Source organism: Solea senegalensis, linkage group LG18, assembly GCF_019176455.1.
Source record: "Solea senegalensis isolate Sse05_10M linkage group LG18, IFAPA_SoseM_1, whole genome shotgun sequence".
Lineage (NCBI taxonomy): Eukaryota > Metazoa > Chordata > Actinopteri > Pleuronectiformes > Soleidae > Solea > Solea senegalensis.
The window spans coordinates 2,485,901-2,498,041 of record NC_058041.1 but is presented as its reverse complement, the minus strand read 5'-3'; the positions used below and the strand labels follow the sequence as shown (position 1 = coordinate 2,498,041).

The 12,141-nt window shown below is 44.2% G+C and overlaps 1 protein-coding gene across 1 annotated transcript in view; it reads right to left on the bottom strand.

Moving 5' to 3' along the window:
- rhbdl1 (rhomboid, veinlet-like 1 (Drosophila)) overlaps positions 1-9,846 on the bottom strand; it is a 42,270-nt gene extending 32,424 nt beyond the window's left edge. The window contains exon 1 of the mRNA XM_044013306.1: positions 9,432-9,846. Within this exon, the coding sequence (XP_043869241.1) occupies positions 9,432-9,470 (39 nt within the window). The 5' untranslated portion in view covers positions 9,471-9,846. The remainder of the gene's footprint in view (positions 1-9,431) is intronic.
- Between the last annotated feature and the right edge of the window lie 2,295 nt (positions 9,847-12,141).

Below are 12,141 nucleotides of genomic sequence, written 5' to 3'. Positions count from 1 at the left end.
AAGGGTGATTAACACCTTTCCCTTTGCCAGTGGTTGTTCTGACCTGTGGTTGTTGTTCTGCTTCACCTCTGTATCACTCACTCACTCACTCACTCACTCACTCACTCACTCACTCACTCGTGCATGAATTGTTGATCCTGCTGTTGAAATGAATCACATGAAGTGCTGTTTGTCCCAAGTTTTGAGAAGTAAGGACGGCTCCAAACAAACACTAACAAATGCTAGCGGCTATGCTCAAGGGGGCGGAAGATGAATGTGCATCACAGATGTGCACTGCTGGCAAAAATCGAGCAGATGTAGAAAAATCGTGTCTTCTAACCCTAAAAAGTCTCATGTTCACGAAAAACTTGCACGCAGAGTATTCGGAAATGCAAGTGAAAGACAACTGAACCCATTTAAATGTGGGATTAAACCATGACCGGCAGAAATGAGGAGCATCAAACAGAAGCGGTGGGAACAAGAAGCTGCTGAACGACTTGTGCAACTTTTTTGTGGGTAGTTCTTCGGGTTTGTAGTGTTTGCAGTCCTGAAATAAAACAAATGACTTCCTGTGTGCAGTGCAGCGCTGTCCCCAAGGTCTAAACTGAGAAACACAGAGCAGAGAGAGCGAGAGAGGGAGTCGTGTGGACAAATGTGAGGGACATTTGTTTACATCCTGCAGCTCGAACTGAGTTGGACTTTTTTGGTTTGTTTTTGACTGTGTCACATTTGCCGTGTGGTTTTTTTTTTATAATCACCACTCATCCACCGGGACCCACAGCCCTGCGGGTTATTACTGCTGATGCAGAAACACCAGCGCTGCTCCTCGCAAATTGATTTGAGCTGGAGAGTGTCATAAAAACAGCTTAGTGCAGTTGTTTAAAATAGTGCCAGATGGAAGAAAAAAAAAAAACAGCTTGTAAAATATAGGGTGTGTATCTATGCTCGGGTTATTTTATGTGGGTTTTTTTTCATATGCATATGACTTAACTTACTTCACCTCGCCCCTTTAAGCCAATGCACTTTTCTGTCCTCCGACTGTGTTATGTGAGAATGAACCTGGAGCAGCAGAAACTAAGAGAACACACAAAAAAAACCTTTGCCGCTTCCCACTTGACCGTTAACACACACTCGTTACGCTCGTGGATCACAAACCGACAGCCTTGGTTTCAGATGTTGCGTCAGCGTGAAGTCAGTCACACCGGGTCATTGTTGCCCATGAGTCCATAAGTGCAATCCCACCTAGGCCGCATTAGCCTGGAAAAAGTACTGCTCTAAAAATGTACTCAAGTTAAAGTAAAAAAGTAACTTGTTAAAAATGTACTCAGAGTAAAAGTTACTTAGTTACTTTTTTAACAACGTTCTTTCTTGTGTCGTGCGAAAAGGACAAGGGAACACAAATGTCACATGAATTGTTTTTCCTGTCCTAATCATTCACCTGCCCTCATCATCATTCACCTATCCTTGTTGTTCACCTGTCTTCATCGTTCACCTGTCCTCATCATCATTTACCTGTCGTCATCATCGTTTACCTGCCATCATCGTTCACCTGTCCTCATTGTTCATCTGTCCTCATCATCATTTACCTGTCCTCATTGTTCATCTGTCCTCATCATCATTTACCTGTCCTCATCATTCACCTGCCCTCATCATCATTCACCTATCCTTGTTGTTCACCTGTCTTCATCGTTCACCTGTCCTCATCATCATCATTTACCTGTCCTCATCGTTCACCTGTCCTCATCATCATTTACCTGTCCTCATCGCTCACTGCCAAAGCCATTTTTTAGTTTTTAAATTTAAATGTGATATAAAACGTAGTACAAAAGTACAGTACTTCCAAAAAAAACATACTTAAGTAAAAGTAAAATGACACCTTTTAAATATGACTTTACAAGTACACAGAAAACCTCCTCAATTACAGTAACTGTATGTAATTCATTACTCTCCACCTCTGGTGATGGATGATATCAAGGCTAAAATTCAGTGATGGTTCTCTCCCTCCATCACAACTTCGAGTCCAAATAGAATGAGAGGGTGATGTGAAGTTGTGAAAAGAAGAACAGGAACTGTATCTATTTTTAGATAATCCCTTTTAGTTTATACATTCTGTGGATGTTTTGTAAAAACGCGGCTCGGCTCCTCCCTGGAGGAGGAGGGGCTCAGCAAGGTGGTGCAGATTATGGCTGGTGTGTGAGATGTGTATGGTGCAGGGTCAGACATTAGCAGAGGCTCGAGGCAAAGTGCCCTTGAAAAATGTTTTAATTGCCCTTGAAATTTGCATGACAGGGGGCTTTTAATGCCCCCGTAAAAAGGATAGTTAACGTTTGTCCAGCGAAGACATTCGTATGGAGCGATTTAGAGAAAATACCTGAACCAGATTACGGAGTAGATAACGTGGAAAGCAAGTGGGAGGGGACAAGTAGGAAAAGAACGAAAACTAGTACTGTACGCAGTCGTGATAGGGCCCTCAATGGCCGACTTCCTGTTGAGTTGAGGCCGTGATTACTTTAGTAAATAGATAACGTTCCTGGGACAGTCACTGCCACTGGGTGCCCTCTGGTTATAAAATGGACTGGATGAGGACATGTAAAGTATTTGAATCTATTTTCCTCCATGATATCATTTAACTGTTATGCTCGTGCAGTTTTTCCACACTCAATTGCACTGAAAGGTTACATTTGATTTGGAGAACTGTGATATTTCCCAGCGTTTGATACACTTTCCCCCGAAAAATGATCCAAAATGCCGGCAAAACTTCTTTCACAGACGCGAGAAAAACAAAAAAAACACTACCAGGGGATTTCCTATAGGGAGTCAGGGAGACATGGAGAAGAGAATGGGAACCACAAAAAATGTGTCTGTGAAATGTAAAGTAACAGTGGGAGAAGGAGGAGAAGACATGAAAGGAGAGGAAACTTGTGCAGCAGAGACAGTCAGAGAGAAGACGCACAAAGAATAAAAAATGCTGTTATTCCGCGTGTCTGGCAAGCCTAGCGATGAGGCACGGAATCCTCCTCCTCCTCCTCCTCCTCCTCTCTATCCCATAACAAGGCTGTGACACACTCCAGCGCTCCACATCCTCTTGCCACAGAGGGGAGATAGATCAGATTCTAATGTGCTCCTGGCTCAGCCCGGGCTGACAGGGACAACAGAGAGCCACACTGGGGACGTCTGATAACTGTCAGCCTCCATATGTCAGTGCATCACTACGCAGCAGAGCCGCTCTGTATATGGCTGTGTCACACTGCACACACTCTGATCCCGTCATCGGCGTCTGACCTTATTCAGGAGGAATGTTACACGGGACGCTCCGTCTGCCGACGATTGGTTCTTGTCCAGTTAGGGTTCTCAATTAGTGAGATGAGGCACAGTGAGATGAATGAGTGTTGGCAAGAAGAGCCTGTTTTCTTTTTTCTCTTCTTCTTCCTTCGGGCTCACTGATGTGATGTGTGTGTGTGTGTGTGTGAACGAGAGAGGAGGAGACGGAAGGGGGTGAAAGAGAAGAAGGAGCTCAAAAAGAACTAATGCAGAAAGGGAAGCAGTTATTGAAGCAATCCAACAGGGGCTGGGGCGACACATTGACAAGCTGCGAGTGTTGCCATGGTTACCAGTTGCCTGCGTGTCATCCTTTTCTTGCATTTCTACCTGTTTTCTCCCCCCTGACACAGCGCCATTTAACAGGCAAAGGGAAGACAAAACAATGGGTAACGGAAAAGAAGATGGGGAGGGAGGGAAGAAAAGTGAAGGAGGCAAAGTGACAGCTGAGGTAAGGAGTAAAAGGAACCAAACTAGGGCTGGTTCAAAAGCAAGTGGGAGGGGTCAAATCCGCAAAACCTTCCAACATTTTTTCGACTTTTTCGAAAAAGGTGGGTCAGGTGCAAATCGCCAAAATGGAAGCCAAACATTCAAAATGGCCAACTTCCTGTTGAGTTGAGGCCATGGTTACGGTCGACCTTTTTGTTCGTCTTGGTCTAGAACATCTTTCCACTAAGTTTCGGGAAATTTGGCGGAACTCAATTTTGCCTCTGTTTTCACCTTAGGGGGCTTAAGTGCGCTACAGAGCCCTTGAGCAAGGCACGGGTCCTGTGAACTGTGCCAATATCGCATTTTCAGACCTGACCTCCAAACCAAGTTTCAAGAGTGTATTCAAGTCAAAAATGGCCGCAAAGCCACGGATGTAATAATAATAATAATAATAATAATGATAATAATAATAATGATAATAATAATAATAATAATAATAATAATAATAATAATAATAATAATAATCTGAAGGATAACGATAGGCCATTTTCCGTGGCTCGGGAGTATGAGGAGGAGGAGGTGAAAGAGGAGCAGAATGCTGACTGCAGGAGAACGATCTCAATGTTAACCTCCTGGACCTCCATTACCTTCAGTGCAGTGAATCACATTGACCGCAGCCCACGGACGACTTATCAGTCTGGTCCACAAGAGGCTCAAGAACTGATCCTCCAGCCCGAGACTCACCACAACAGTCAGTTAGAGCGTGTGGGCTGAGACAGCATGTGAATAATACATGCAGTCCTCTGCATGAGTTCCTTTAATTTAAAGATAATACGTAACATTTGGCATTCAAATATTAAAAAAAACAAGACTAATGTTGCATATTTTAGTCGTGTACCTACATTCGCCAAATGAGTTCAAAATCCATAGTTTTATTCATGGTAACTGACAGTTTAATTTTGCTTGGCCGCAGGGTTATAATAGTTTTGCATTTTTCATCCATTTTTGTTCTTATTTAGTGTTGACGTTTTGTTTGAATTAGTTTTTAGAGCCTCCTTTTTATTTATTTTTTAGTTTTTTTGTAACATGGAGAAATTGCCAGGTTCAAGATTCAAAAAAAGGTCACAATAAGTAAGTATAGTGTCATAAAAACCCCAGCAAAAAGATTCCATTTTAAAAGATTTACGAGGACAGACCAAGTCAGGCCAACAGACTAAAGACACACAAGAACATAACAACATATAATCATAATAAACCTCATGAGACACATCAGAGTCTGAGGGGAAAAAATACAGATGAACCAACTCAATACACCCGCCAGCGACTTAATTACTTTCATTAAATTACACTTTAATGAGGTTTGGAGGCACTTTAGCAATAATTACAAGATAGTCTGATACATTAAAATAAATCGAAATGGTCTGCAAAGTAATTCACTAACAATTAAGATATTAAGAGAAGTCTTGTTTTTTTTTTTATCATAAAAATGATGCAGATTTTTACACTACTGTACTTAATCATGCTCTGGATGACAAAAAAAGCCAACACTTCATGAGACTTTGGTCTCTGTGAAGCAGCCTGTCAGGGCCTCTGTGTGTGCAGAGGGTGGTGGCATTTACACAGGCACGCTGCATATTTGCATATCATCAGATATAAAAAATCCCTTTGAATTGCGAGTGCTGCCCTCAGGACTCCCTGGTGCTCAGTAACAACTGGGCCACTGACTCTGTCATTAATTATCACAATGCACATTCTGCACTGCTGTGACCATTATTACAGTCAAACTTTTACTACTGTGTCTCTGATATGTGACAGCCCTGAGATAAAAAGAAAACCACACTATCTCTTTTATTGGAGACGATGTAAAAACCAAACAAAAAACAACAGCCAGGGAATTTTCCTTGACGCAAAACGACCATCTTAACGATGTTACCAAGTCTGTGGTAAAATGAGGCTACTTCTCACTTGATTCATAGCACCAGCAAACATTTACAGGGGACTCTTCTAGGGTCGTCTTTCATAGCATAAGATGTAGATTATTTTAAATTAAGTTCCCTTTTAGAAGGAAATAGCAGCAGCACATATGAGTGGACACCAACCACAACCCCAACTCCAACCTCAACCCTACAACCTCAACTCCAACCTCAACCACAACCACAACACCAACAACAACCCTACAACCCCAACCCTAACGCAACCCTAACCCTTACCCCCAACTCTTAAAGCAAAGCCTCCAACCCCTAACTCCCACCCAAGCCTAACAATACAACCCCAACTACAACCTCACCACAACCACACACCAACAACAACCCCAACCCCAACCCTACAACCTCAACCCCACTCCAACCCAAACCCTAACTCCAAACCAAACCCTAACAATACAACCCCAACTCCAACCTCAACCCTACAACCTCAACTCCAACCCAAACCCAAACCCTAACCCTACAACCCCACAACCCCAATTTTTAAGTCTCTTTAACTGCCACTACAGTGCGGCATTGTTCGGTTTGATTCCTGTGTCAGACGTCTTGCTCATGACCCTTCAAGCGACGACACACATTGGATCCTCGCCAGAGCAGGTACTAAAATAAAAGTACTAGGTACCGGGTACTATCTCTAATGGAAAAGCAGATGAAGGAAACCAGCATACAAATAATGTGACCTTGTTTCTGTTCACAAACAACAAACAGAGAGAGAATAATCACAAAAAAACAAATTACACACTGCAGCTTTAACGCAAACCAGCATCAGAGAAGGATGAAAGGTGGTGGTGGTGGGGGGGAGGGGCATATTGAGCTGTATTTCTTTTACTTGACATAAGTGTGTCAAGTAACAAACTCCAATATCTTTATGGGGAAAGCTATAAATAAGCTAAGATAAGGAATGAATGACACCTGGGGGAGATAATAATGAAAGTGTACTTTAGGTGCCGAGTGTTGCCATCCATTCAGGTTCCTTATCAATGGCACTGCAACAAGAGAGAGAGAGACCATCAGAGAAAGTGTGTCTCTGTGTCTGCGTCTGTGTGTGTTCAGGAGCATATGTGTGAAGCCGCATGGGCCAGAAATAGACTAAGCTCAGCATTGCAACCTCCTGCAGACAAAGACTAATAAACTCACTCACGTTGCCACTGTTGCTCTCTCTCTCTGTCCCTGCAGCACTTTCATGTGCTCCACCATGACTGGGCTACATTAGCTGCTTAGCTTATCAATTTGGTGCAAGGCACCCCCCCTCCAGTCTGATGCAGGGAGACCCCAGGCAGAAGCATTTAAGTTGTAGGTTCATCACTGAGCAGTTTACATGAATGGTTTAATCAAGCTTAGGCCGTAGTCTCTCTATAAGCTAGTGTGTATGCAATCAGATTCCTGTTGAGCGGTGAGATGTTTCGTACCCAATATACAAATTAATCATGATACAAATTAGATCTGTCGTGCAAGACTCCGCCACAGTGTATACACAGTCTCCTTCTACTTCCGGGTCGAAGACTGAAGAGGAAATGTTGATGCATGTGCAGAATGCCGACTCCAGTCCGACTAAGCGTATGCATGCAGGAATAATCAGACTATGAATCACATTAGGCCGTAGTCTGACTAAGACTGGCAACTGGACAACTTGCCGAGTCAGAGTATAGACACAGAGGAGAAATCGATTTATTGGTCATGTTTATCTGGCTCCACCACGCTGCATCGCTCTATAAGCTAGTGCATATTGAATCCGATTCCTGTAGAGCGGCGAGATGGACGGTGAAATGGGTCGTACGGTGTGTTGTGTATGTTTCGTACGCGCTGTTCATGTTAATTGTGATACAAATTCGATCGCCGCCACAGTTTAAACATCCGGGTCAAAGACTGGAGAGGAAAAGTTGGGTGCATGCGCAGAACACCAAGTCCAACTCCAGTCCGACTCCAGTCCGACTAAGCTTGTAGTGCAGTGGAGTAATCAGACTATGAATCGCATTATCCAGGTATGTTAGTCCGATTAAGGCTGGTTCGATTTTAATCGGACTAATGTGATTTCATGATATTAAGAAAACAGACTTTTAACATGCATGTAAACACGACTGACTGACTGTGACTGAGCAACGCTTCCACCTGACCCCCAGCTGCTCCTGTGGATTTGCTGAGAGGCGTGGAAAAAAAAACACACTTTCCAAAATATTTTCTCCTGGATTAAGATTCTTACAAAGACGGTCTCTTCAGAGTCCAAAAAAAAACTGTTGGCTGATTTTTGTTGCATTCTCGCTTTAATTAGAGAGCCCTATACTCTTTCATCATAGAGCGTGCCGCATGGAGTCCCCAAGGTGCAAGAAGGCCTGGCATCAGCCAGTGGGAATGATTTGGTCTAGACTCGAGCTTTAATACGACCGCGGCAGCGTGTTCGACTGTGGCCTTGCAAAACACCGGCTCGATCAGAGTCAACCTTTACAATCAATGTAACAAGTGATCGTTTACAGTTTGGAAACACTGGCTTCATCTGCAGCTCATGCACATGGAAAGTGACTATTGACACGGATGAGTCAGTCTTGTCAGTCTTGATGCTGCATTTCAAAAACGTGTCTGTGAAAGAATATTCACAGACTACTAAGGTTTCACTATCACAGAAATGCTTCTGGAGAAAATGACTCACCAGCGTGACCATCTTCTCGTCAACCCACATGGGCTTCCTCCACACACACATTCATAAAAATGCTGTGCACGCCGTCACAGACACACACACACGTCTCCCTGAGGCTGCTGGGGTTGTTGATCAATGTGTTGCTGATGGGCCACTCGTGACCCCTAAACCCTGCAGCAGATAATCAATTACTCCCTCTCGGAGCAAACGACCGCCCCAATCTATCTGTCAGTCAACGTGAAACCCTTAAAGCACCAGCTCAAAAAACAGGACTGGGAAGCGTAGAGTTATTCCAGACATGGAGCAGATTTAGAAACCCCCATACATATGTCTTGATTAAGCACCAGCCAAATACACACAAGCTTTCTGGCTACATTCATTTTGGTTTGTTAAATATGGAGACGGTAGACCGAAGCTAAACATAGATGTGACTGGGCAGGAAAAGAAACAGCAGCTCGGGGTGGATGACTCTAAAGAAAGCAGATGCCAAAAGGAACAATATTTTTAAAACTGGTCAGAATCAGAACATTGTAACCAGCACTGTGTTTGTTCTTCATATGACTGATGTGCTGATGGGGGGGGGTTGTTTTAGGCCAAATCACAGCTTCTATTTTGAAGGAAAAACCATGTCTGGGGCAAGTAAACAAGAAAAATCACTCACTCTCTCTCTCACACACACACAGATCCATGCATGTGCAGCAGGGCTGCAGAGAAATCGAATGCAGCAGCTTTGATGTTTGGTCATTATCACATTTTTTTAAATGAATTTAAATGCAGCTATCAAGTCTACCCATATACATCCATCTCTATGCACGTGCTCACACAATCCGCCCTCCGGTTATAGACCTTGTCATGCCCTGCCTCCTGCTGCGGCTCTGTGGATCTGACCTCACACTCTCGGGGCCCACATGGCTCCATGATGCCCTCATGTGCCTCTCGCTCTGCCCGTGCAGTCAACGCTCACACCAGCTCTCAACGCCCCATGCAGGCAGCCTGAGCCTCCGCGTCTCCATCCTCCGGATAGAGGTGACCAGGAGCCGCGTAACCATAGAAACCTCTGCTGCTCCTTCCTCTGTCGCTCGCTTGCTTACCTGCTCTTGTATGAGCTGAAACAGGGAGCTTCTATCCATATACTGGCCAGGGAGGTGAGAGGAGCCGCCGAGGACAAGGGCATAGGGAGGAGCAGGAGAGGAGATGGTGGTGGTGATGTTGGGGGAAAGGAGTGGATGAGGTGGCTGAGGTTGCAGCTGGTGCCTAAAGTGAAGAGTCAGGCCCCTCTGCAGTAGCAGCAGCAGCAGCAGCAGCTGCCGCGTCCCTCCTCGGTGATGGAGAAAGCCTGCTGAGCACGTACGTCCCTTGTTTTCCCCTTGTGCCGGTAACAGGAGAGCGGGGTGGCGGCCGGAGCCGTGGCTGCGCCCCGAGTCAGTGCGGTGTGACGGCGGTAAACCCAGCGACAGCTTCTGTTCATCAGCAGCAGCAGACGAGCAGCATGCAGACAAGAAGACAGAGAGGCGGCAGCAGCAGCAGCAGCAGCAGCTTCTCATTCACTCTCCTCCTCCCTCTCCTCTATCCCACCACACTGACTGCTGCCTCTCCCTCTCTCTCTCTCTTCAAACACACATACATATACAGACACACACACACACACACACACACACACACACTTACTACTACTATCTCAGTGAGGACACTCACAGACACATTCCCTCTCTCCTTACCCTAACCTGAACCATCTCAACTTAATACCTAACCCTACACCTTAATATAAACCCCTTAAATATCCCCTTAAAGTTGTGAGAGCCGGCCAAGATTTGCCTTCACACACACACGCTTTCTTTTCACATCATATATCATTTCCTACTCCTTCTTCTAGCTCGCCACAGCAGAGCATCAGCTATTTTTTAAATTACTTCTAATATATTTTATATTTCCTGATGTTTACAATGAATGTTCACTGTTTGTTACCTTTGACCCTTCATTAATCCTACCTAGGCTTTATTTTTTTTTTAAATGTGGAAAATAATAGCATTATATTTATAATTTTGCATGTTTTTACAATGTTCTCCCATCGTGTGTGTGTGTGTGGGGGGGTGTTCTCCAGGTTCCCTGGTTTCTCCCCACAGTCATGACTGTCTCGTCTGCTCAGTCAAGGGCCAGTCAAGTAAAAAAAAAACCCAGCAGTGGACGATATGGGCTCAAAATTACATATCAATATGCCGCATTGATTCCTTTTTTTAAATGTACTCTATTGCCTCGTGTGAGCTTTTCTGTCTTTTACTTCTTCTGTCTTTTATCCATTATTCTGTACAGCACTTTGGGCCACTGTGTTTGTTTTTAAGTGCTTTACAAATAAAGTTGAATTGGATCATTTCAAAATATAAGTGCTTGTTTTAATATGGAACAATATTCACAATAAAAAAAACAAAATATTTATGATGCAAAATTGATCTATTAATTAAAAAGGACTTGTTACAACTTGATTTTGTTTGGAGGGCCACGTGAAATCAACTGGAGGGCCACATGTGGCCCCCGGGCTGCAACTTTGAGACCACTGCTATAAATTAACCATGAGAATGGAAGTTTGCAGTAGTAGATGGATGGATGGATGTTTAACTCATAGTTTTTTCCCCCTTTTCTACCTTTATCTGACTCCTGCCTATACAACCTTTACTATTTCATCCCCACTCACCTACTAAAGATATCAGGGAGCAGTCAGGTCAGCACACCCCTATCACATCCTAAACTTTCTGTCTAAAGTTCTTTTTTACTGGTTTTTAAACAAATAAAGACCGACATACACGTTTGTATCTGATCTTTTCATGTTCTATATGTCTTTTTCTGCTGTGACTTTTGCACACACAAAGAGAACCCGCTAAAATGTCCTCACAATGTCAACATGTCCTCATAACATTGGGCTCGAAGCAGAGTCCTCACAAGCTGCTGAAGACAAGCACACACACCAACACACTGCGCCTCCTGCATACCAATGAGGAAGAGGGAGGGAGGTGGCCTCCTTCCTCCAATGGGAGGGGGGATGGGCGTGGCCAGAGGCTGCGGCTCCTCTGCCGCTCACAACAGGAGAGAAGGTGTCTTCATTCAGTGAGGGAGCAGAGGATGATCTTCACTGCGACTCTCTGCGACTACAACTGTGACAGACAAGCACACTCACACACTCACTACACAACACCACCTCCATCAGACACGTCTGGACTGTTACACGCGTCTAAACCCACACACTGTAAACAGAGAGAAACTGATAATACACACACACACACACCAATGGTGTCAAACAAAAACAGAATATCTTCTGCATCCTAAATATAACCACAGACACATTAGCACACTGTATGCCCTGCTGCACAATAACTCCCGCCCACAAGTACAAAAATAAAATTGAATTAAGGCTGTTTGGATGCCTCACTAATCCTCTCCAACGCCACAACAACATTAACACAGTGCCGGAATCCTCACTTGCATTAAAGGCACTAGAAGCGCCACCAAAGAAAGTCTTTATTTTATCAAACGGACGAGATCACGAGGGACGACAGACGTCGCAAAGGTGTAAAAGCTACTTGTGGGCAGCGCTCAGATCTCCTGTAAGAGGTGATTCCTTTTCTGCGCAGAGCCGCAGTGACCCCTCCTCCTTAGGACAATGGGGATATAAAGCAGACAGTAAATCTTCACTCATAAAAAAAAAAGAAGTGAAAGAGCCTTTAATGCCACTATGTTAGAGACACTGTCGGCGTTTGTCGTGGGTTCTCTAGTCCTCTGTTTTCTGTGAGACTTGTAGTACCACCAGCA